The sequence below is a fragment of the Balaenoptera musculus genome, chromosome 13 (genome assembly GCF_009873245.2).
Source record: "Balaenoptera musculus isolate JJ_BM4_2016_0621 chromosome 13, mBalMus1.pri.v3, whole genome shotgun sequence".
NCBI lineage: Eukaryota > Metazoa > Chordata > Mammalia > Artiodactyla > Balaenopteridae > Balaenoptera > Balaenoptera musculus.
In genome coordinates this window covers 43194277-43221475 of record NC_045797.1, presented here as the reverse complement: position 1 = coordinate 43221475, position 27199 = coordinate 43194277, and the positions used below count along the sequence as shown (strand labels likewise).

The 27199-nt window shown below is 38.2% G+C and overlaps 1 protein-coding gene and 1 long non-coding RNA gene across 6 annotated transcripts in view; one reads left to right on the top strand and one right to left on the bottom strand.

Annotated features, from left to right (window-relative positions):
• LOC118905739 overlaps positions 1 to 26172 on the top strand; it is a 203463-nt gene extending 177291 nt beyond the window's left edge. The window contains exon 4 of the long non-coding RNA XR_005022334.1: positions 26112 to 26172. This is a non-coding gene — a long non-coding RNA (uncharacterized LOC118905739). The remainder of the gene's footprint in view (positions 1 to 26111) is intronic.
• The window catches only part of EFEMP1 (EGF containing fibulin extracellular matrix protein 1), a 69332-nt gene that overhangs the window by 9353 nt on the left and 32780 nt on the right, over positions 1 to 27199 (bottom strand). For 4 of the 5 annotated variants that reach the window (XM_036872489.1, XM_036872493.1, XM_036872490.1 and 1 more), the window contains 4 exons: positions 7653 to 7775; positions 3627 to 3746; positions 2532 to 2651; positions 1390 to 1509 (listed from right to left, as the gene is read on the bottom strand). In XM_036872489.1, coding sequence (XP_036728384.1) covers positions 1390 to 1509; positions 2532 to 2651; positions 3627 to 3746; positions 7653 to 7775 — 483 coding nt within the window. The remainder of the gene's footprint in view (positions 1 to 1389; positions 1510 to 2531; positions 2652 to 3626; positions 3747 to 7652; positions 7776 to 27199) is intronic. The other variant, XM_036872494.1, reaches the window with a different exon arrangement.

The window sequence follows — 27199 nt, the reverse complement described above, 5'->3', positions numbered from 1 at the left end:
AGGACTCCAGGGAAATTGGTTAAGGTATCCCACTGGCTAACATTTTCCTGCATGTAATATTCATGTTAAAAGTCTCAGTTAGGGTTCAGAAAGTAAAACCATTGGAATGCAATGTTTCTCCACAATTAACATTACAGAGTCTCTAGTAACATGGAAAGGGGTAGAAAGATGTTTATTGTGCAATGAACTACATTCTGATTATGCTCATATTTAGTGGTTGGATTCTAGTTGAATGATCACATGCACGCTATAAAATCTCAGGTCATGGATGTTCCTGTGAATTAATATTTCCCTTGTAAAATCATGATATAGACTGAGAATCCTGAGTGTCTCCTTTCCTTGATCTTTTCCTTTCTTAATATTTTACTGCCCTTCTTCTAGAGAAGATTTGCTACTAGTCATTTATATTGCTGGGTAAATTTCATAAAAACATCTTGAACTTTACAGGCTTTATAGTTTATAAATAATTTTTCTGTATGTTATTCCATTTCATTCCCTCAACTCTCTTTTCCAAATGAGAAAGTTGAGGCTCAGAGAAGTTTGATAATTTGTTCAAATTGTATAGATAGAATGCCATACAGCTAGGTCTCCAACAGATTTTGTGTCTTCAAGTTCAGTCATTTTTTTTTTTTGCTCTCTCACTGCTTTATGTAAACCTGTGTTTATACCAATTTTTCCAGGATTATCTAGTTTTAGTTTTACCTGAATAGTCTTTTGCCTGTTAAAGAAATTTTAAGCTACATGCAGGAGGTAGGGAGGAGAGGGTGCACATTTTCAAATCTTTCAAAGAGACTCTGAAATCATACCATGTAGAGAACCACTTCTTCCACCAACATGTAGCTGTGAAAATCACCTGAACATTTATTTTAAAACTGGACCCAAAGACATTAGCTATTTTTGGATTAATAGTTTTTTTTACTGAAGTATTCAAGCACTTTTTAATACACATGAAGCTGATTTTCTCAACACTTAAATTACTATCCAATTTATACTCCTGGTGTTTTAGAGAATTCAGATCAGTTTGAGGTGCACCTAACCACACATTAAGCTTATGCTCTACACTGAAACTCATGGTGAAATATTTTAATAATTGAATCTTTTCTGGTGGATGATTAGAGGATATATATCATAGGGATTATGTAGGCTATATAGAAGGCATACCAATATTTTATTAAAATTATTTATTTTAAGAAAGAAAAATGATTACTTTAAATTTCAAAGAGAGTTAACACTGAATATCCTTTTTATGAGATGTGCATGTCTCATGATCAACAGGGGAAAAAAAAGAGCTCAAATTGTAAAAAATGAAAGTCTGTGATAGAGAATCTTACAACTTCCTCCCTGCTTTTCCTGGTTAAAACTTAACAGATATGAAAACAATAAACTTACCCTGACATGTTCTACTTCTCACCACTTGATATCCCTGGGGGCACATACAAGAGAATTTCCCAGGCTCATTGACACATTGATATTGACACAGGTAGCTCGAGGTTCTGCATTCATCAATGTCTGTTGAACCAGACAAGAGCAATAAGACAGAGTTGAAAACTTACATGTCACTATTTTGGTAATTTTTTTTAACACTGCATACTCTGAAACAGAAATACAATACTTTATAAGAAGCTCAAGTGCAAATTCTAACAATATCAGCTCATTTCCCATAGAGCTTCACAGCACAGAGAGTTTTTCTTACCATCAGTTTTACTCACTTATTGCTGACAGTTTGGCGAATCCTGGAACTAACCATACTAGCTGAGCAGACTGAATGAATTGGCTTGTGGTTGATGATCCTCATGTTGTGCTTGGCAGACCCACCCAGTGATGCAGATTCATATTTGCCTTCTCAGAAATTGGGTGGCTCTGCTCCCAAGTTCATCTGAGTTTTGAACTCCAAGTTCCATCCCTGTGCTAGCTTCTAGAGGTGATGCCCTGGCAGAATGCTTTGCATTTCTCAATGGTGCTGTCCCAAGTAAAGGTGGGAGCGTTTGTGAGGAAGTCGGGAGCATGAAGTGTCAATGGCATCCCCCTCAGGATGTCTTATGGCTTTTGAATTACACAGTGGCAGGCATGACTAGGGGCCAGGTCTCTTGGTTTCTCTTCTAATGTTCTTGACATGCAATCAGCCATTTTTGAACTTAAACGTGCATGCCAGTCACCTGGAGTTCTCATTAGATGCAGAATCTGACTCAGTAGGTCTGGGCTGGGGCCTGAGATTCTACAATTCTCACAGACTCCCAGGAGGTGCCACTGCTGCTAGCCGTTGCATCACACTTGAGAAACAAGACACTAGAGCACCCTTGCTAATTATCAGACCCAGCCTACATCTAATATTTCAATTATTTTGTTTCTTCTCCTTTCTTTTGAAAACATACTAAAAAGTCAATGTTATAATTGAACTAGATTAACTGGATTTTAGAACGGAATTTCCATGGATAAAAATTTGCTTTCATAAACAGGTACATACTTGGATTAAAGCAACAGCAATCACAGGAATTGGACCATGATTACTAATTATTTGGACAATATTTTACCTTCACAGTTGAGCCTGTCACTGCTTAGCTCATATCCTTGATTGCACTGACAGATGAATGAACCAAGAATGTTGTAGCATTGCTGAGCACATTGATTGCTGGCATCACATTCATTTATGTCTGAAAGGCAAGGTTATACACATTTATATATCTATGTCTTTAAACATAGCCTTGCTCTTTTGTACCTATGTCATCCTATGATAAGTGAGTAATTCCCTAGCTGGATTCTTTGCTCTGCAGAAGCTCACTGGAGAACATCCATTCAGGTTTCATATTTGTTGGAACAACTTCAAACATCTGTCATATACTTCTTTTAAAAATACCAGAATATTTTTTTTTCTGGGAATGACAGTTAGTTTGGTGTTTGATGAATCTTTCCAAAAGAATTTAATGATTCTAATAAATATACATTCCAGTATCTATTTTCTTGTATTGTTGTTCAGATGCAAAATGCCAAGTCTATAAATAATTGATATAAGACACATACTAATACGGTCTCTCAGCATGCTGTAGTGAAGATTTATCTGTGCTATTTAGTACTTTTTAAATGGGTCCTGTTAAATTCCATTACAATTATAACATAAGCCTTTGAGACCCATACAGAGTTTTGCAATGCTCTAAGGCACTGAAAATATTGTGAAAAGGCATTTTTCCTGCACTAGATTCTTTCCATGTCATGCCAATCTTAAAATTGTGTGCCGTGACATTGCATTCTGAAAGGGCAGAAGAAGCATGTAAAAATCAGATGCACTTTCAGCGGCAAGTTTATGTATTTGAACTTGCAGTAACCCCTTTGGCACCTTCAGCGTTTATATCACACACTCTTGACTAATTGGTGTGTGTATATCAATTGATCTGTAGTTAAAAAATTTTTTTTTTGATACACTCACAGAAGAGAACTAAAACCAAGGTTAAAATTTTTTTCCATTCACATCTTGATGTGTTTTAAAAAACCAGATTGGTTACTGTCTTTTCAGCTTTATGCAGGGAAGTTGATGGAAACCAGTTCATTCAAGAACATAGAAAACTGGAAGTACTGCACTGTGGCTTGGGAAGACAGAAATCAGTCAGGATGACTGTTTCCAGAAGTCTTACCTACGCAGGTATAGTTGTTTGCTGCCAATTGAAACCCAGGACTGCACTGGCAATAAAATGATCCTGGTGTGTTCACGCATCTTTGGTGGCAATATGGAGGGATGGTACATTCGTCTATATCTAGGTTATCAAGCATACACAAAGAGAACCAAATTATTGACTATCCAAATTACTATTATTGAGCTGTTTAATCTCAAGTTCTCAGCAGAGCATTATCTAGAAAACCTATCTAGAGACATCCTTTTAAAAGTAATTATTTTTCTTTTTAAAAAATTAGGGTATCTGTGCTTTAAATACACTTTGGTCTCCCCTCTGCAGTTAAATGAGATGTTAAGAACAAAGACTTCATAAACCTGGTTGGGTTGGTTGAGATTTAAAGAGGGAAAAGTAATTAAAACTATTTCACACATAAGTGAGAATGTCAGGCTGGGAATCTAAAAGCTTATTTATAATGACAGAAGTAGAAAAGAACTATGGAAGAATTGAGTGATGTAGCGTAAAACTAATAAAAGGAGGTACGGGCTGTTGCTCAGCTGGTGACCTTGGCGAAGTCACTTAAATGTTCAGTATCTAGGTTTTTTTCTTCTGTAAAATGTGGATAGTAATGCTGCGTGTGTATCTTATGAAGTTTCTGTGAGAATCAAGTGAAAGAACGCTATGGAAGGAATGGGACGCTAAACAAGTTACTTCTTGAGAGTGCCCTTCTGACACATTGATGATGTGTTCCAGCCTGTGTCCTTCTCGTATAAATATTTCCAACTATAAAATGCTCAATTGGGAACTTGCAAAGTAGGATTAATATTTTAAAAGCATAATAGAATTCCATTAATTGATGATTCTACACTTTGTGACAACTCCAATATGGCATGTGTAATTTAAAATAACTATTATTCACAATCACTGTAATACTATGGAGTGACTATCTCATGGAAAAAATGAAACAAAACAAAACTTTATGCTGAACCCTTCCAGTACTTTAATAACTAAAAGTGTGGAAGACAGTGTGCTCAAGTGGCTGCAAGGTAATCTGAGTTTGAATCTTCGTTCTGGCATTTACTAGCTTGGTCTTAACCTCTCAGAGCTTCCATTTCCTCTTCTGTGAGTAATAATCAGCAATGTGGCAGGATTGTTGGGAGGCTTACATGAGATGGTTTCGGTGAACTTCCTTGCACAAAACAGGCAAAAAAAAAAAAAAAAATTGGGAGCTATTATGAATAAGCTGCAAAATATATTTGATTTAACTTGAATATTGAAATAAACAGTAATGATGTTCACATGGCTTCCCTCCTAATTTATTTAGGTGTCTGATCAAATTGTCACCTCAGGGAGGCCATCTCTGTCCATCCATATAAAATAACTTCTTCTGCCCCATCTACCCCCTTATCCTGCTTTATATTTCTTTGTAGCCAGTGACACTCCTTGACATTGTATTATGTGTTTATTTGCTTCTTGTCTGTGTCCCTCCCTATAATGCAAGGCAAATAAGACCCATTTCCTCCTCTTGAGGTAGAGGTAAAGTATTTTTTGTCTGTTCACTGTTGTGTGCTTAATACCTGGAACAGGGTCTGGCATAGTAGGTGCTCAATAAACATTAGCTGAATGAATGGAAAGTTCATACTAATTAAGAGTAATTTTAGCACAGTTCTTCCTAGTACCTAGTGTTACAGCCAGGTGCCAATATCAATAGCTAAATTATGTAAGTGGTACTTTCTAATAGTTCCATGGGCTGCGATTCTGTAAAATCTGTTTGTTTACTACGATGGCCCAATACCTAGAACTTGGCGCACAGTCAGCCCTCACTAAATATTTGATGAATAAATAATGCATGTCTTCTCAACCAGTAAACATTCATTGAACCATTGTTATTTGCTATCATTGTGTTTGGTAATGTAGGTTTATAACGATGATAATCATATATATATTCTACCCCTGTCTTGTATGGAAAACAGGCATGAAAACAAATTAATGCATGGAATTATAAGATCAAAATAGAAAAGTGTACAAGGGAGAGAGGGAGCACCATTCTACTCAAAGTGTGACATGCTGACCACTACTGGTCCACGGACTATTTGGACCAGTCCGCAATGAATAAGTACAGAAATTGGGAGCAAGTGTTTAGGAATAACAATTTGGTGTTACTGCAACATTCTTACTGTACTCTACATAAGTATTGATCTATAACAGGTTGGAAATTTACAAAGGATCCATCAGAGTTTGAGAATTACTAGAATATAGGAGGGAGTGACTAATTATATTTGGGTATATCATGGAAGACCTCCCAGAGGAAGTGACCTTGAGCTAGAATTTGAGAGTTGAACAGGAGTTTGTTAGGACTGCATGTCTCTGGTAGAGGCACCGAAGTGTGACACTGTGTGATGTATTGGGGAACTATAACTAGTGGGACAAAGCTGGAGTGTAATTATTTTGGCAGGAGAGGGCTGTTGATACAATAGAGCTGCGCAAGGACTAGATGGAGGAAGACTTTATATGCTCTGTTGAGGAATGTAGTGTTGGTTCTATGGGTGAGGGGAACAGTGAGGAAGCCACCTGATTAGATCTGAATTTTTTTTTTTAATTCTTGGCTGCACCACGTAGCATGTGGGATCTTATTTCCCCTACCAGGGATGACCAGGGATTGAACCTGCACCCCCTGCAGTGGAAGCATGGAGTCTTAACCACTGGGCCACCAGGGAAGTCCTAGATCTGAATTGAAGGACATCTCCTGCCATACCATAAAGGGCTCTAACCATAAGTTCCATTCGCTTTGATTCTTCCCATAGTAGGCTGGGTTTGTTCTTTTTCTATACTTTTTATACCCTCAATTGTTTATTTTCCTGACTAATACAGTGGGCAAAACTTTGGTGCCTGTGGAGTTTTCCACACAATTTTCTCTTAAGTCACAGCTTCAGTCAGTGCAAGCCCTGGTCCTTCCTCAGAGGCTGGGCACTAGCCCCAGCACCTATGCACAACCCCATGGCAGGAAGAACAGGGCCAGGGCCCATGAGGAGCTCAGTGTTGACATCCTGACACCAAGAGCTCACATTCTCAGGTGAAAATTGATGCTGGGTTGCCTGTCCCCACATCATTATAGTCTGTTCCTAAGAGAAAATAAGGACTCTTCACTGATCTTATGGTAAGAGGTGTTATGTAAATCAGTGGACAGAGGGAGTCAATTACAGAGTTTCATCCTAGTGCTGGGCCTCAAGATTGAGCCCAGAACACTTTAGTTTACTTCTCATTTGCCAGTTGGCCTCCCCATATCGTGTTCTTCCTGTCATTGAAAAAGCATGCATTGAGCACCTACTTGGTGGGCACTCTTCAGGGACTGGGGAGACAACAATGACACAAACCAGGCCTGGCCCCCGTCCTCAGAGAGCTCAAGTAGAGCTCTCAAGGAGGGCACATGTGTTGCATCCCTAGCACTGCACCCACTTGCCACATAAAGAATGTTTAGTACGAGTCTGTTAACTCATTACATAATGATGGCACACAGCTGTACAACCCAGGACCAGGAGCCATTCTAAGCACTCCTGCACATGAGCTCCTGAGATAGGGGCTGGTATTATCTCCATAGTACAAAGGAAAAGAGTGAGACACAGAGTATTTAAGTAACTTGCCCAAGGTCTCAAAGTGAGTTAGGGGTAGAGCTGGGACTTGAACCTCACCATTTGCCCTATAAGCTATGCTATGCTACAACCAGTGAATGAAGCCCATAGCACCAGTGTTTTAGTGCTAGGGTACCAAATAACTAATTTAAAATGATTTTCCCGGTTGCTTTTGTGGTCTCATTCACACCCCAAATTTCTGCTTTTGCTTAGTCTAACATGTAACCAACACTTTGATACCCAGAATATGCTCAACCTTAAGGCTAGTTTTTTTCTTAATGTGGAAAATGGATTGGTAGTCAATGAAAAAATAAGCACTATCATTCTCCAAATAAAGATGAGTGCTTTGTTTTAAAGGACTGAGGTTTAAACAGTTAAGATGCTCCAGACAGGACTTGGCTTAGTGCACTCTTGTACTTACCTACACACTGCTCTCCTCGCTTCTGGTACCCAGGAGGGCACTGACAGGTGAAGGAACCTCGTAAATTGATGCACACTTGGTCGGCTCTACAGTTGTGTGTCCCTGCAGTGCACTCATCTATGTCTGTTAAAGACATGCAGCACAAAAATAGTTTGAGTCGGTTGTAAAGATGTTGATAGTTCCTCCATTTTGCCATCATACTTTTCTTAAAGAAACCAAGTTTTTACTCTGTAATACTGTTATATTGGAAATGCTTAAAATGGTACATTATTTCAAGTGTTCAGAAAGTAATTTCATAGATGTCAGTGTGTACCACTTAGATTTAACAAATGCTAACATTCTGCCATGCGTGCCTCAGCTCACTTTGTTTTGTTAAGAAGTGAAACACTGGAGATGTACCTAAAGCCTTACTCCATCCTCATCCCTTTACCCACCCACCTATTACCATCCTGGTAGGTGTGAATCCTTCCCTGAGACTTTTTTATACTTTTATTATACAGTTATGCACCCATTAGAGTATACAGTATTGTTTTTTGTGTTTTAAAATGTAAATAAATTGTATGATACTTGCTTTTCCACCCAATGTATCCAATGTATGACATTTGAAATAATTTCTAGTAACTAATCTCTAAAAATCTGCCCAATAACTAGGTAAAAATCAAACTTTAATATTATGCATTCTCTATTTCTGGTTTTTTTTTTTTGGTAAACTTTAGCACAACATAAATGTATAAACTTTTCATTGCAAATTTCAAAATAAAAAGGATTCAATTTAATCACATTCCTCTAGGAGAGATAGGTGGGTGTAGTTTAAAATACATATTTTCCCAAAGCATTTCACTTCTTGGAATAGTTTACTAAATGTACCTTAAGGAGTAAGTAGATTATAGTTCCAGAAAAGTAAAAAATATTCAGTCATAATATGAACTTGTTATAACAAATTTCTTTGAGATCAAAATATGATGGGCACTTGTGTGTGTCTCTCATATTACAGTAATTTATAAGTGAAATATAATTTTGCCTTATCCACATCACCTTTTCATTCATCAAATCTCTCATATTATGAGGTTAAATAGCACAGATGAAAGGATTATAAAATTTTGGCATTCTTCAACAACTGAAGACTCTAAGCTTCATTAAAAAATATCTACAATTTGTAATTCCTAGATGACAAATTTTGCATAAAAACTGAGAAAGGTTTAGGGGTGTTTAGATGATCACTGTGGCAGACCCATGGTGGTGCTTTGGAAGAAATAGTGGGGCAAAAATCAGTACCAAAAATGAATCATCGGTAATTAGAATTTATTCCTTAAATCCTGCCTTCCCTTTAAGAAGCTCAGAGAGTAGCCCCTGGTGTGTTGCCTTTCATCTTTCTTTATTTTCAAACATAACTGCTGCACTGTGCACATAAATGCACATTATTACACCCAGTAATATTACACCCAGTGTAATAATGTAGGAAGCTCAGGTTATAAGAGAGTTGTCCTCAGATATCGGCTTTAGTTAGCTAGGTGTGGAAATGATAAGAGATTCTCTCCAAAAGAAGGAGGGAGGGGAGATAAAGAATACTCGAGGGATGTATGGCTGTTTATTGGATAATAACCTATAAAAGCATCTACTTACATAATTCTTATTATCTGGTTTTAAAGTTTTGGCGAATTTTTTGTTATTGTTTTTTATTTTTGTTTTGAAATTTTTTATTATTATTACTATTATTTTCAAATCGGTGATTACAACTCTGTCCTTTTCAGGTACTATGCAGAGATACAGCAATCTTGCTTTGAAATTATCTGCTCTTTTTGTGTCTTTTATTATTTTCTCGTATGCACTTGATGAAAACATGTCTACTGGGGTTTCTTCAGAGCTTTATGACCCGCTAATGCAGAAATGACAGCAGAGTTCATATTGTTTTATGTCAAGAACATTTGCCAGCATTTGCAGTGATAATAGCCCTGAGAGATACGGCAATGTGAGATTCAGATGTGGCAAGTTTCCTCGGTACATGTTGGCAGAAGATCAAGGGCTCAGGCTGGCTGCTACATTTTCTAAAGGAGGCTTCACCAGTGACTGTGGCTTTTCTTTCTGAGACATCCCTCTGCAAACTGCCTCCACCCCATCGCATTCCTGATGTGATTTCCTTCCTATTTTTTTTTTTTTGTCGTTTAGTTCTCTCTTTGATTAATAGGCTAACATTTCCAGTGGAATTAATATATCATTAAATAGATTTCAAACATAAAAGCCATGATCCCTGGACTTATTCCTTTTTAAGAACCAGGTCTGCTTACCTTCTAAGAAGGATTATTTAATAAAACTATTAGGTGAGTTAAAGTAATTTACTAAAAAAACAAAAAACCAAAAAAAATACCACTGTCTCTACTGCCGCTATATTCTTCTCCTTTCTCTATCAATAACAAACAAAACTGCAACAGGACTCACCTCACCTAGGATTGAATGGTGGTATTTTATTTTATTTATTTATTTTATAGAATAAGCTTTTTTTACAAAAAAATTATTTTATTTATTGGCCGCATTGGGTCTTAGTTGCGGCACACACGATCTTTTGTTGTGGTGCTCGGGCTTCTCTCTAGTTGCGGTGTATGGGTTTTCTCTTCTCTACCTGTGGCACGCAGGCTCCAGGGTGCATGGGCTCTCCAGTTTGCGGCACGCGGCCTCTCTAGTTGAGCTGCGCGAGCTCAATAGTTGTGGCACGCGGGCTTAGTTGCCCTGTGGCATGTGAGATCTTAGTTCCCCGACCAGGGATCTAACCCGTGTCCCCTGCATTGGAAGGTGGATTCTTTACCACTGGACCACCAGGGAAGTCCCTGAGTGGTAGTATTTTAAATACACTTTCTACTTACTTGGATTCACTTTTAGTTTTAATTCTTTCAGATGGGAAACCTCCCTGAAATTCAATAAAACACAGTTGCATGAAATCCCCTTCAAGAAATTATTCCAAAGGAGTTGAATGGATGCTTCATCTTATACCTTGAGCTGGATCTGCTAGTAAACGAACAGACTACATTTTCATTTATGGCTTTTCCGATTCGAGTTTAGAATATTTATCCTCTTTGCTCTTAGCAGGTTATCTAATGCTGAAGGATGTGTAGATAGACTGGATTTCTTTGAACTATCTTCAATTATACCATCAATTTATTGGTTTATTTAAATAACACGGTTTTATTAATTTGGAAGTTGTACTTTGAGATCCTGTTATTGTTTATTCACACATCTATACAAAATCATGTAAGAACTGTTTTACATTGTTAAACTCTTTTTTAAAAATAATTAATTAGTTAATTAATTTATGGCTGTGTTGGGTCTTTGTTTCTGTGCGAGGGCTTTCTCTAGTTGTGGCAAGCGGGGGCCACTCTTCATCGCGGTGCGCGCGCCGCGCCTCTCACTATCGCGGCCTCTCTTGCTGCGGAGCATAGGCTCCAGACGCGCAGGCTCCGTAATTGGTGGCTCACGGGCCCAGCTGCTCCGCGGCATGTGGGATCTTCCCAGACCAGGGCTCGAACCCGTGTCGCCTGCATTGGCAGGCAGATTCTCAACCACTGCGCCACCAGGGAAGCCCTACATTGTTAAACTCTTTTATGCTTATCTTTTCTACTTGTATGCATTTCTATATCTTAAATATCATGTAATAAGAAAATCACTAAAATATACTACTATGTTAGAAACTCAAAGCAGAATATCTATCTCTGTGCAGATGCACCAGAAGACCTGGCTCTCCCAGGTATGTTTATGAAAGTCCTCTGTGGTGGGAATACCTGTATTAGCAAAAGCAATTCTTTATTCATAATGGAAACTACTCACATCAGCTATGGTTTTCCTGATAATCTAGGAAACAGTACTCTGGGGAGAGGAGTTTTTGTTTTGTTTTTGTTTTTTTTTTTTTTAAATTCATCTACTTTTTTTTTTTTTTTTTTTTTTAAATTTATTTATTTATTTATTTATGGCTGTGTTGGGTCTTCGTTTCTGTGCGAGGGCTTTCTCTAGTTGTGGCAAGTGGGGGCCACTCTTCATCGCGGTGCGCGGGCATCTCACTATCGCGGCCTCTCTTGTTGCGGAGCACAGGCTCCAGACGCGCAGGCTCAGCAATTGTGGCTCACGGGCCCAGTTGCTCTGTGGCATGTGGGATCTTCCCAGACCAGGGCTCGAACCCGTGTCCCCTGCATTCGCAGGCAGATTCTCAACCACTGCGCCACCAGGGAAGCCCTTTTGTTTTGTTTTTAAACTATCTGTAAGTTATCCTTGACAGTTAAGCTCACTAGGTTCTTTAGGCAGACAGTTAACACATTCCCTGGGCCCTGAACCCAAGCTCTTTGAGGACAGGGTCTATGTATTACTTTTTTCTGTATTCCTAGCACCTTGCAGAGTACAAGAAACAGGGTGGGTTTTCAAAACATATTTGTTCAATAAATGGATGAATGAATCAAAATTGTTTGCTAAGAACTGATGCCTAGAGTTTAAAGAAAGTAGGATCAGTGTTTTATCTCATGGAACTAAACATTTACAAGGCAGAGTAACAGGCAAGACGTAAGAAACACAGCAAGATGTCAGTAAATGGAAATGGCTGTAAAGCAATGGAGTGGAGAAGTGCAAAGCTAGGAAGATGGCAGCATCAGAGGTGGAAGGCTGGCCTGAGGAGGTGAATTTTGAGCTGCATTTTGAAGAAGGTAAGGTACATGGATTGGCAGAAATAGGAGGCTATTTCTAGGCAGAAGGGAGATCACATTAGAAAAAGCTGATAAGACAAAAGCAGTTTGCATGAGAAGAATGGCAGACAGCTGGAGTTAGCAAGGCTGGAGGTGCTGTGTGTGAGGAGTCTGGTGCAGTGCCTGGTTGAAGGCCCTCATAAAATGGTAGCTCAAGTCATGAGCAAAATTCAAGGCCTTAAAGGTGCGATTAGAGTTTGGATTGCACACCACAGGAAGCAGCTCTGAACTATGTAGGCATAGCCTAATGGAAACATTACCAAAGTACAAAATAATAGAATGTGCTTCCTAAAATATCACAACACGTAAATCAACTCACATTTCATCATTCTAATGCATTAAGAATAGCTAATGGCAATATTTGGTGATTTCCTCATTTTTCAAAAATGTGCCCACACTCTCCCTTCTAGTGATTTATACTATTGTAGGTCCCTCTCTTGCTGACTTTGGCATCCTCATTGCATTAAATAATCCAGCTGATCTTCGCTCAGCTCTCACTGCTAGCCTCTTTATCACAATGATCCCCAGTCTATGGAACTGCATGTTTGGTTTTCTCTCAAAGTTAATGGAGGCAACTGTGTCCACATCTCTGTCGTGTCCATTAAGTCCCTACTTAGGCCCACATTCTCTATGTTTTTGGCTCCTGCCCTTCAGTCTGACTCATATTTCCCAAACCCCTGACTCATGCTGCTTTCTCTCTCTTATGCAACATTTTAATCTCTGCAATGTTCTTTCCATAATTTGATAACTTACCACGACATGGAGTCACTTCACTGTGTTTTCCTGGGCAAAGACTTTGTGTACCTTAAATGCTTTAGATTACCACTTAAACTTTTCTAATTTGTGCTGCTTTACATTTAGGGAATAATTCAGAACTACTTTGGAATAAGCCATCATTGACCAGATGGTGTGTTTGATGATAATGCACTGAAATAGGAATATTATTCCTGAAATAAGAATAATAAAAATAAAAATAATTATTTTTATTCTGTCACTGCCTCTGTGATCTAGGGCCATGGCATCAATTCTTTTTCTTTCTGTTTCTCCATCTGTAAAATAGACTGTCTATCCTTAATGATAATGCACAGATTTTAAAAAGTTCAGAATTTTCAAAATAAATCTTTTTATTTCCAGACCGTAAATGCTTAGAGTAAAATAACCATATCTTGACTAGTTCTGAGTGGGACACTGTGCATGCTTTGTAAATATTATTTGATGGTAAAGAAAAGGTAGTGGTTAAGTTCAAATTGCTGCTATTTCTTGATCTGTGTGGACCTAAAACCTTATTTTATGTCTTCCCCAACCATACTTTAATCTCATAAATGGAGTAAAATAGGAAAAAAAAGGTCAAGATTCATGTTTGCTATAAGGATGAGCTACTTTACTCCTGGCTTCTTTCTTTCTTTTTTTTTTTTTCTTCCTCTCTCTCTTCCTTCCTTTCTTCCTCCCTCCCTCCCTCTTTCTTTCTTCTTTCCTTCCTTTCCTTCCTTCCTTCCCTCCCTCCCTCCCTCCCTCCTACCTTCCTTCCTTCCTTCCTTCTTTCCCTCTCTCTTCCTTTCTTCCTTTCTCTAGTGACAGGACAATAAATTAGTTCCCAGCAAAGTACTCTTTCTACTTCATCTATGAAACTTTTTGAATAAAATGGACTCATTGGGTGAAGATTTTACAGTTATTTTGGATATTAATCCTATTTTTCAGTATAATCCTGGAAGGTAGCAACTATTTCAACAAGTGCTGAGGCATTGCTATTTTATTGCTGCCTCATCCATTAATGGCTATTAATAATGATAACCTGAGTAATAAAGACATTAAATTATGTTGATTGAAATCTGATTAAGGAGAAGGTGTGTAATATTTTATATAACTTCACATACAAATTTGTTAAAATTCTAAAATTAACTGGCATAAAAATAGGCAAATATTTAACAGTATTTAAACATCTATTATTTGGTTAGGAAATTAGATCTACAAGCCTCTGATTTAATCCTAGTAACATCCCTGTGGAATAATGGTTTCATTATCCATAATTTTTGGATGAGGCAGGAGTTGCCACTGAAATGTAGGTTGATGAGTGACCTGCCCAAGGTCACACAGAGCAGAGATTCAAACTTAAGATTTCTATTTTGCTTCTGCAATTTAGGTTTCTAGAAAGGCTTATTTCTTAAGAGTTCGGGATAGCAGAAGTTTTATTGTAGTCATATATGTATATAAATTTCTTATATATATTATATAAATATATAATTTTTCTTAGATTTAAAGAGAAGGTTGTTAATCTTTAGGGCGTTGGTTCCTCCCTTGCATCTTTCTTCTACATTAGAATAACTTTCATAGCTCTCCAAATCTTCTGTTTCCCTCCCCAATCCTTAGCCAATTATCAACAATTTTTGTCAAAGATTTTCTATTTCCCTTGCTGCTTCTTTCATAGTACTGGAATCAGATTTATCTGGGCAAAATGCCCAGTTCTAGTTAGCTTTTCACCCTTCTGAAATTATCAGCTAGAATTCACCCAAGCTAAGCAGTTCTAGCGGAGAAAATAAATACTGATATTAAGTAACAAAAGAGGACTGACTTCGTTGATGGCCAGCAGTAGATTTATGGTTCTAAATTCTTATCTGTTCTGGCAAAACAGATTGTTAATAGTTTGGTGTGCTTTAAATGATAAACAAAAATATCACCCAAATCAACAAATATCAGCCTCCCTGATAGTTAATTTCTTTGTTTTAGAGAGTGGTGAATCAAGTGTTCTGGAAGTCCTTGGCATTGCACTGTGTTTCCATGTGGAAAAATCGTGCTACATGTACTTGGAGTTGCTTCACCAGCAGTGATGATGGATTTGTACTGCAAATCGACCCTCTCTCACCTAGTCTCCTCTGTGGCTAGTGGCGTTCATTTGCAAGATGATTGGATGAGGTTAGACATACAGTTCATGTCTAACCTCGTGAATTCATATTAAATATTCATGAATGTGGGGGAGAAAACCAACTGGTGAACATGAGCGATCAACTCGTGACTCCTCTGTACTACACACAAACCAAATGGACCAATCATAGGCTAAGACAGAGAAAAGCAAGGACGCAAAGACCTTAATCCTCATTCTTCCCCTCTTTTTGCACACTGGCAAAGTGAAGCTTATTGCTTTCAGAACCTTAAGGGAAAGACATTTTCTACTGATAAATGATTGTTAATTGTCAGGAGTGTTCTCTGGCATCTCTGAGAATATGTCATACCCAGGTAAACTCCCTTTTTTCTTCTTAAACTTAATTATCCATTAAAAAATGTTTGGGAAAAGATGACCCTGGTATTTGGAATGATATTACAATCAATCATCAATCTACAACCTTGTGGAGGTAAAACTGTGTTTTGAAAGAAGCAGCACCATTAGTCTTTGCTCTAGGATGGCTGAGTACCAGGAATTAAAGACTGTGTGAAAGTTCAAGCCCACCCCATACAAGCTGGGAATCTACTTCAAACTGGATGGCCTTCAGAGGAATTATGATCCCGTCTTATTAGGGGATGCCTCTGCGTTGATATTTCAATTGTGTTTTCCTGGTGCTCCACTGCTTCACCTTGCCCCTCCCACCTCCCTCCTATCCCCAGCTCCAGATCAAACCCCTGGAGAGTGATGAACTGGATGGAGACTGAGTACATTCAACTGAGTCCTCCATGCCCTCCGTGAGCACTGTGGCTTGATTCCTTGTCCCCCTCCTTGAGGCCTTACAGTCAGATTAGTCAGTCTCTCTAGCCCAAAGCACACACATTCCTGGCTTACTCCATCAGGCCAATCATCACTTGAGGTCACATAAGCCCCTGGCTATGGCAATGCCAATTATAACAAGCATGGCTTGGTGACCTCCTAATTGTATGAGACCAATTAACATTATACTTGTTGTTCATTCAACAATAAACAGCTTTTGTGCCCATTAAATTGAGGCATACTACTAAATTTGCTGAGTATAACTTGGCAATACATCTCCAAATCATTAACTGCCTAAGATTTTGAAAATAAAGTGTATCTTTGTGCCTCTTGCCTTCAGAGCATGTTACATTCTTGTGTGTATTTTCCTGCCCATTTCATTACATCGTACTTATGAGGTTTCTGCACAATGTTTCCCCATATGCCTCAGGGCCCTTATATTTTTCTGAATTCCAAATGGATAGGTAGTATGAAGGGAGTGAGGGGTGTGACTCATCAAATTTGTACTAAATTCCTTTTTCTTGTCTCTTTCTGTTTCAAAATTCCAGCAAAATGAAAAGCAATGAAAGGATAAATATGTGGGTAAATCTTAATGAACACCAACTATATGAAACAAAAATGTAAGGTCTTTTGTGATTTACAAAGAATTAGAATTAAAATACATGGGAATAAAGCACATGGGTTGGCAGGAAGGTAAATGGAGCTTAAGTTTTTTAAGGTCCTTCTATAGTCTGGGAAGAGGTAAAACTACCAATTTATTTTGGACTTTGATTAAGTCAAGGGTACATGTTAAAGTATTCCCTAGGGAAAACACTAAAAGAATAGCAAAGAGTATAAAACTGCAAATCTAATACAGGGGAGAATGGAATAATACAAAACAGTCCATCATTTTAGACAGAAAGCAAGAAAGGAAAGAAAAAGAAACTAAAATGTGCAGAATGAAAAAAAAAAGGAAAATAGTAAAATGGTAGTTCAAACCTAAACATATCAATAGTTACATTAAAGGTAAGTGAATTAAATGCTCTTATAAAAACTAAAAATTCCCAGGTTGATTACAAAATCAAAACCCAAATATTTCAAGAGAAATGAGTTAAATATAAGGACACAGGTAGATTAAAGAAAAAAGATGGAAAATATGCTATGCAAACACTAACCAAAAGAAAGTTAGCTTTGCAATATCAAAGTTGACTTTAAGGGAAAAAAGATTACAAAGAATAAAAAGTAGTACTGTGTAATGATAAAAGTTTAGTTCACCAGGAAAATGTAGAAATTTTAAATTTAACTTCATTTAATCACATAGCCTCAATATAGATAGAACAAAAATGGATAAAACTAAAGGGAAAAATGAATAAACACAGTAAGAGATTTTAACATATCTCTCTCAGTAACTAAAAGAATAAGCACACATTTTCAGAAATGAATAGAAAATATGAATAACATGATTAAAAACTTTGAACTTACATACACAGAACACTGTACAGAACACATAACCTTTTCAAGTATTGAGGAAATATTAAAATAAAATGACTATATTCTGGTCTTAAGACAAGTCTAAATAAACTTCAAAAATTGCAATATACAGATTTTGTTCTCTAACTACAATGCAAATAAGATAGAAACAGCAACAACAATGATGACAAAACTAAAAAATCCCTCTCTTTTGGAAAAGAAGAAATACACTTCAAAAGAACTCATGATTTAAAGAAGATAACAAAATTGAAATTTAGGACTATTTCAAACTGAATGAAAATGAAAATGTTATGTATCAAAACCTGTGGGAAAAAAGGCCAACCCTTAAGAAGGCCTATAGTCCCTCCTCTCCTTACATCATCCTATCTTTCCCCCAACCCCGCTGACTGTACTCAACTTACAAGATGAGATTTGTATCTGAGCTAGTCTGTTGTGAGAGTGGACTTGAGGATTTTGTAAGGCTGTTTAGAGAAGAAGGAAAAGATCTTCACCATGTCTTTCCAAAGAACAGAACTAGAATAAGCAGGTAAAAATCTAAGAAAGGCAGATTTTAGTTCAGTGAAAGAAAAAATGTTGTGGTCATTGGACATTTTAATATATTAGGAGATAATGAGGTTCCTATCATTGGAAATATGCAAATGGTGCAACGTGAGTCCCAGTAGTGGGGGGGTGGGGTAGGGATTTGACCAGTTACCTGTGTTTAAAGATGGTGCTAAAGCACGGCATGCAAATATGGCAGAACGTTAACAGTTGCTGAATCTGTGTCATACCTTCAACTTCAAGTTTGAAAACTTGATTAAAAAACATTGAAAAATAGATGCTGCATCCACCCCAATATAGAAAGTTGTGAGGATTCAACAAGATTGAATATCTATACTTTCTCTCTTTGACATATGGTGTACATACATATATCTTTGTATATATATAATATATATTGTGATGCTTACTTTTATACTTTTATAATTTTTCCGCTAACATATGAAAAACTCACTCTATGATAAAGTATAACAAGGAAAGATCTCATCCTAAGTGGTTATTTATTCTCTCTCTCTTCCTTGAGCAAGGAGGTAGTTAAGAAATCCTAGACTTATTATTCCTTGTAAGTATTAAGAATTTTTCAGGAAGGGGGACTCTGCAGGCTTCATCATATTAAGGCATAAGATTATTTGGTGTTCAAAATGTTAAATGCAAGCAACTATCAGCTTGTGCCCAAGTGTTTCATATGCCATTAAACCAAGTGAGATTTGACTTTTTGGTTTTGTTCCAAATTGATACTATAGTTACCATTTCCCTCAAATTATTCATGAATTATCATGCATACTTGAATTTAATTTGCTGATAAATTGTGTTTGACATACACAGGCTGTGGGATATCCCCCAGCCCCTGTGTTAAAACACTTTCAGTGATGTGAAGAAATAGCATTCAAAAAACTCCTGAGTATTAGTTTGAGGAGTACCTAAAGGCAATAGGGGACAAAAGAAAATACTGTTTCCTAAAACTATGACCTGGTGAGTTTTGATGCTAAAGAATTCTCAAGCTAGCATATAAAATAGTCTTTGATGCTAAAGACTTCTCAAACTAGCATATAAAATAGTCTTTGGACTTTTAAATGAGTTTGGGGCATTTTACCTTACAGTTCTATTAGAAGCAAAAATACATTTGGACTATATATTCTCTGAAATCTCTTTCAGATTAAAAAATCTGAAATTAAAACTCACTTTGCTGAAATCCTGAATGCTGTTGTGAAAAGGATTCATTTTCCAGCTCTTATCTCTTCTGCCCTCTCTAACACAAAATGTTGGAACCTGGGAAACCTGAAAAACATGCTCTTGCTTCTTGGGGGCCATGACCATTTCTTCTTCCCTTCTTTTTTATTTTTCAGCAGTAACTTCTCCCTCCTCCTAATCTGTAGAATCAAAGGAGGGTTTAAAATGGACTCATCTTTCTGGACAGGATTGAATGGCTCTGTTAGCAGAGTGGGATGAATAGAAAGTTCTCTTCAATGTTTTAGTGCAGTACTGTGTACCTGTAAGGTTACATACTTGCCCGGAATTTAGAGTAGCTTAATGCTTGTTTGGCAGCATAAACTCTGAAAAAAATCTTGTGGGGAAACATGCCCCATACATGGTTTCTGTCTGTAGAGTACAAAGGGAGATGGACGTGTGCCAGTTATGTAGTTGATGTGTTAAAGGTAGATGCCAAACTAAGGCAGTCTTTAAGAGAATTTCTTGGCATGAATAAACAGATAAAAAAAAGTCTGTGTTCTTAGATCTGTTATATACACTTAAAATGGTTACTGCATGGAGCACATCCATAGAGTCCATCATATTCCAAGTTTTCATTTTAGAAGAAAATGGAAAAATTGAGCAATTCATATTGTTAATTTAAAAATTAGCCTAGAATTATTTCTCCCTAGAGATGTAATAATTTGTTTGTGGAAACCTTTAAATGAAAACCTTTGGCTTCAGGCACATATGTGGTCAATATGGATGACTGTGAAGCTGCCAGGTAGGTGTAAGGAGGTCCTGTCAGTGACCTTCAACTACAGGTCTCTTTCCATGGCTTTCAGAATTAGAACAACCATACTATTTTCTCACTGCATAGTATTTTTAAGTTCTAAATTATTTTATTTGTGGTTGTTTACTTCTTTAGTTGCTTGTGCTAGCTTTTTTTCTAGCCTTATTATACCAAGAGTTTATTATACCAAGAATTAGAGTTTACGGGAAGACTTGACCTTTTTAGAAAGTCTGAGAACCACAGAATAAATTTTTTTCTTATACAACTCCCTGACAGAAAGATATGAAATACGATTGAGACAGAAGAGTGGGTAAGATCGTGAGTTTTAGAGTCAAATAAGTCTCAGTTCAAACCCAAGCAACACCGTTGGTATGTGTCGGGAGAAAGTCACTTAACCTTTCCAAGTCTCACTGCCATGTCTGTCAAGTAGGGATAATATGCATTTCTTAATGTTCTTGTGAGGACTAACTGAAGTAATACACACCCCAAATGGTACCTGGTTGACACCAGGGGCTCAATAAATTGTATTTAACAAAACTGTGAAGTTGCTATATGTAAGGGTGGTACTTCTGTTATAGACAAGTGGAAGGAAGCAAGAAAACTGCAGAAAGGCAGGGCTTTTTAATATAGTTTTCTATGTCCTTGCATGTAATTACACATCCTATCTTGGTTTCTTTGCTCAGTGTCGTATTTTGAATGTGACACTGAAATCCAATCAGGAGGAACAACCATAGCATCGGATGACTTCCCTTGCTTTGACATATTCCAGATGAATGGATGCAAGAACAGGCAAAATCAGCCTTTCTTTCTTAAAGTTATTTCTCATTAGGGAAATTGCAAACATTCACACAAATGTGATCTGGCAAAACAAAAAGAATCTAGAACCTTTTGCATTTTATAATATTTTGTGATATGAAAGGACAGTTCGTGGCAATAGGACCCAGCCACAGAAATGGAATGTTAATGCTTATGAAGACTACTTAGCAAACATAGCTTTAACTAGAGCTCTAATTAGAACCTATGTGTAACTCTGAGAACTTTCATGTGAACAAGTTCTAGCTATGAAAAAGCTGTGAAAATGTAAATTTCAGAAGCAATTTTTATTTATTATATTGACTATGTCAAGGATATTATGGTCATCATCTTTCAAGACAGTGATGAAATTATAAATCAGAACTAGAGAACAGATGGGGAATATTTTCAAACGTAGTGGGAAAAACTGCATGTAAATGAGTCAAATGAGCAGGTCTGAGGAGTCTCCACTAAACATAATAGTGATCTATATCATTTGTAGTTGATGAAGCATCCATTCAATCATATCACACAGGAGGATTTGATCTGGAGCCAATTTTTGTTTGTTAAAAGCTATGCTAGTAATATAGTAAAAACTCATGGCATATTAGAAAAATTTTCTTTGGAAAATTAATTTTAGTTTCTTTGGAAACCAAATGACCTCCAAATGCTTTCATTATGGCCTTACAAAAATTATATATGTATATATGATAGATTCTTATTCCCATATTAAAGGTAAAACAGAGAAAATTAATAGGAAAAATTAAAGAATTTAAAGCCTGAGGAAAAACACTATGCTTACGGTGGCAGTGTGACAAATTAGCAGGTGACAGGGCTGACTTCCTTCTCTGTTGTCTTATTATCCCACCTTTTTCCATCCTGCATTTCTGATTCCTTCTTCCTATTTCAGTATTTGCTTTTGCATTTGCCCTTTCTCAGTTTCACCTCAGTTGGGCAGACCATTCTTTTACCTTGAGAATTCTGACTGCTGCCACATCCAAGGTAATGTGAGGACCATCTCCTACTGGTGTGCAGGCCTTGGGCACTGCTGCTTCAGCAATGGTTTGTGAGTGCTGTTTCCCTAGCTCAGTGCTGTGACTCTCCACTGCACCCCTCAGGAGCTCAGCAGGCTGTCCCCACCATCTTCATCTCCTCAGGGAGGTGGGCTGCTATACAGGCCCCCAGAACCCCAACACCAGCCACCTAATCCTGTGACTACTCACATAGATGTCAGTAAAATGCAGAAGGTCCTGTATAATTGGATGAACCTCACTGCAATATAACAGGTAGTTTCATCTAAAAACTAGTCCTTTCATCAGTGCCATCTTGTATGGCCCTCCATATCAGCCAGGCAATATACTGCCATGTGCAAACATATGTTGCCACTTGTCTGCCTTTGACCATAAGTCTCTCTCCAACACTTCTACCTTAACAGGATAGATTCCCCTTCTAGGTCCAGCTCACATCCACCTTGTTTAAGTTTCTTTTCCCGGGTTCCTTTGGCCAAGGTAAGATGACTGCAGAAAGCAGCTTGTCCAACTGACCTCTGGGACTGCTGTATCTACAGATTATCCTTGCTAAGTAAGAGGAACAGCAGCATACTTGCTATCTGTGGAAAATCAACTGCCTTGGAGAGATCTTGGACAGCTATCCCACCCCTCTTCTCCTTAACTAGACTCACCTTAAGGTTGAAGGGGTGCCTCTGGCACTCTGTGTGGCTTAGGGTCCTAAACAAGTTTTTCTCCGACCACTGAATTCTGGCATCCTCCACTAGGAAACCAGCAGCTGAATATCCCTAGGCACACATCAGTGGCCTATATAATTTTATAGCCTCTATTTGTTAAAGGTACCAGTTGAGCTCTCCATTAGATTTGATGTGTAAATTCTAGCACTATTATATTATAAAGTGGCAAAACACTTAAGATAAATAACACTCAATGCTTCCATAGTATTTCTACAATTATATTGTCACTACAACAATTTTTTTACAAGACTAGGGGATGCTATGCCAAATAAAGGAAATGTGTAGAACCTCTTGTAGCTTCTGCAAAGGCTGAGTTACAATTTTATTTTCAAACTAGTTTTCCAGTAAGTTTTAGTACAAATTTTAAGATGGAACAAATCTCAAGTAGTAAAAATCCTTTAAGAGTATACAGTTATATTCTGTGTGGATAAAATCGTAATGGCCTGGAAAAATGACTACATGCCGAGTGGAATTTTAAGGCTGGTTTTGACTTTATATAAGCTTTTCCTTGAGCTAAGGTATTTTCCCCACTGTGTTATGTTTGATAAAGATTTAAACTTACAAACAGAACTGTGCTATTTTTATAATGAAATTCATACTTAATTTGCGTTTGTAGCACTGGTATAAATGAAGAATAAAACCAGTCCTAATTAACTACAATAAAATTATCTTTTTGGGTTAACAAATTTAGAACTCAGAAATAAGTTTTAAAAGCAAATGATGTGTTTACCTCTTCTGTAAGCAAAGCTGATTATGCCACTTCCCATTAACTTCAGGATGGTATGCAAACTTTTTAACATGACATGCAAGGCCCTTCATTATTTGACTTTAACCTGTCATCTTGTATTGCTCACTGAATTGTACAGAACACTTGCTTCTTCTGTATTCTACTTAACGACCTTAGCAAATACTGTTCCCTCTGCCTAGAACACTCTTTCTCTTTCCCTCCTTTCCTCCCCCCAGTTCATTAAGGGCTAATTCCCACAACTTCCCAAGACTGACGCCTGGTAGTACCTTCTCTGGGAAGTTTCTGAAACGGGACTCAAAATTTCACATTGCTGTTACTGTCTACTTGCTCAGACTGTGAGCTCTTTGTGGGCAGGCACCATAAGCTTTCATCCTTGTATTCTCAACACCTACTGTGCTTTGCACACAGTAGTTACTCTACTCAGGCTTGTTGAATAATCTCACACTTTGAAATTATGTTTAGGGATCCAGCTACAGGATACCTCTGTGGTCTTGTGCTATCTCCCAAACTGTAAGTAACAGAGCAATTGTTAAAATGTTTCCCCCGCATCTTATTATTCCCAAATCCAACATAAAATTAAAAAGCAAATCTAGACAACTAACACATCATCTCCAGCAGACCCCACTCTTGAGAAGAAAAGTATAGGCCTGACTATTGTTTATGAAGTGTTCCAGAATGGACACTTAAATAGATCAATAAATGAACAAACCAAGTGTTTTGCCTTTGCAAAATTCTTGCTCTGGGTAGGTCTTCAAAAAAACAAAAGCGAAGACAAAACAAAACAATGTCCCCCCGCCTCCCAAACCAAACAGTATCAAGACTTAGTGAAGTGATCTCTAAGTCTAGTTAAAATTCCTTTGGATTATTCCATAGGCTAAACTATATATTCTTATGTTCTTAAGTTCTTGCTTTATTAGCTTAGCAGTCTAGTCTCACCCCCACTCCAAAACTGCTGTTCCCCTTTTTGTATTCCATTCAAATTCTTATTTTTAAACAAAGATAATTTTTAACTGGAAAATGCATTTCCCCTAGACATATCAGGAGAACTTGTTGCTCTCCTCTATTTATAACCAGATTACTCCCTTAGTTCATGCTTATTTGCAAAATGGATGGTAGGAAACTCACAGGGGAGAGTGGGCCTATGGATAATTGCCTCTTGCTGTAATTTTCTGTAATTGCAAAACCTTATTTTAACTAAGGCGTGACTCTGCTTAGGTTGTATTCATTGCATATTGCAGTGTCACAGACTTAGACATGTTAAAATAAGAGAAACTGTTAAAGGTCTATGTTTAGACACAGTTTATGGTTAGAGACTTGCTCCATATTCCTTCCGTCATACATTATGACTAATGAACGTTCTACTGTTTAATGGATGTGGGCATGAAGCAGAAAGGATGATTGTCCAGAAGATCATTTAAGGGCTTACTTAGCTCCTTATTAGTTATTTCACTGGGTGCAGAAGATGAAATTACACCAAAATGTTATTAATTTACAAGTTTGATGTTTACCTTTGTAATACCTATGAATAAATGTATTGCTAAACAATATCATAAACTGTTGACCCTACTTGGAGTGGAACTTGTTTAGAATCATCATTTGACTCAGGAGAAGCACTTGCATACAAAAATAATGAATGTGTCTGTTAGAAATAGTTTTAAACAAATTATTAAATTATTATTATGATTCTGAAAATAGTCCTTATGGATTAAACTACCTTTTTATACCTCTTATTAGCATTGTTGCTATATGTACTAATTTGAAAGTTAGTACCATTCTTTCTTGAGAAACTTACTCAATTTTCAGTCAATCAGACTGACATACGCCCTCTCTGTCCCAGTCCCCCACCCACGTCCTATTAGGGTGATTTAATACATTTAACAATATGCGTATGCTTATTTTTCCTCCTTATCCTACAACTATCTGGAGGTAGCATTTTTATTAGGTCATTCCTTGCTCAAAATCTTTCACTAATTTTGACAGTACTAAATCTAAATGGCTTAACAAGAATTCAGGGTTCTACATAAATTTCCTCCAATGACTTTTCTATCCTGTTTCCTGCTTCCCCTATAGTAGTCCCTCTTTCCCTCACCCCAAACCCATTACTCTGTATACAGGGTGTCCACCCAGCAAAGCCTGCCTTTCTCTTCTCAGGTTTATTAACATCCAGTTCATCCTTCATGACCCATATCACATCTGCTCCCTCCACAAAGCCCTAACTGGCCCTTGGTTGCAGCAACCAATCCCTCCTTTGGACCCCTCCTGTGCTTCTTGGTAACCATAACTACCATTGACTACATGGGGACTGAGGCCTTCAACGAGGGTTTTGTTGACTTGAATTGTTGAGTTGAATTATTTGTGTTGGTTACTTTTCTTTTCTTTTTAAAACTGATGTATAATTGACATACAACATCATATTAGTTTCAGGCGTACAACCTAACAATTTGATATTTGTGGATATTGTGAAATGATCACCACAATAAATCTAGTTAATGTCCATCACCATACATTGTTACAGAATTTTTTTTCTTGTGATGAGAACTTTTAAGGTCTACTCTCTTAGCAACTTTCAAATATACACTACAGTGTTATTAACTATAGTTGCCATGCTGTATGTTATATCCCCATGACTTATTTATTTTATAACTGAGAGTTTGTACCTTTGATTCCCTTCACTCATTTTGCCCACACCCCACCCCCCACCTCTGGCAACCACCAATCTGTTCTCTCTATGTATTATTTAATTTTTAAAAATCTGACCTTATCTAATCCCTTCAGATAGACTGAAACGTCCTTGCAAGAAAGGTGGTGTGGGGAGACCTTCAAGATGGCGGAGCAGTAAGATGTGGAGATCACCTTCCTCCCCACAAATACATCAGAAATACATCTACATGTGGAACAGCTCCTACAGAACACCTCCTGAACGCTGGCAGAAGAACTCAGATTTCCCAAAAGGCAAGGAACTCCCCACGTACCTGGGCAGGGCAAAAGAAAAAAGAAAAAACAGAGACAAAAGAATAGGGATGGGACCTGCACCTTTGGGAGGGAGCTGTGAAGGAGGAAAGGTTTTCACACACTAGGAAGCCCCTTCGCGGATGGAGACTGTGGGTGGTGGAGGGGGAAGCTTCGGAGCCACGGAGGAGAGCGCAGCCACAGGGCTGCAGAGGGCAAAGCAGAGAGGTTCCCGCACAGAGGATCAGTGCCGACCAGCACTTACCAGCCTGAGAGGCTTGTTTGCTCACCCGCCGGGGTGGGCGGGGGCTGAGAGCTGAGGCTCGGGCTTCGGAGGTCGGATCCCAGGGAGAGGACTGGGGTTGGCTGCGTGAACACAGCCTGAAGGGGCTAGTGCACCACAGCTAGCCGGGAGGTAGTCTGGGAAAAGGTCTGGGCCTGCCTAAGAGGCAAGAGACCATTGTTTCGGGGTGCACGAGGAGAGGGGATTCAGAGCACTGCCTAAACGAGCTCCAGAGACGGGCGTGAGCCGTGGCTATCAGCGCGGACCCAGAAACGGGCATGAAATGCTAAGGCTGCTGCTGCAGCCACCAAGAAGCTTGTGTGCAAACACAGGTCACTATCCACACCTCCCCTCCCGGGACCCTGTGCAGCCCGCCACTGCCAGGGTCCCGTGATCCAGGGACAACTTCCCTGGGAGAACACACGGCGCACCTCAGGCTATCGCAACGTCACACCGGCCTCTGCCGCTGCAGGCTTGCCCTGCATTCCGTACCCCTCCCTCCCCCGGCCTCAGTGAGCCAGAGCCCCCGAATCAGCTGCTACTTTAACTCTGTCCTGTCTGAGAGAAGAACAGACACCCTCAGGCGACCTACACGCAGAGGCAGGGCCAAATCCAAAGCTAAAGCCCAGGA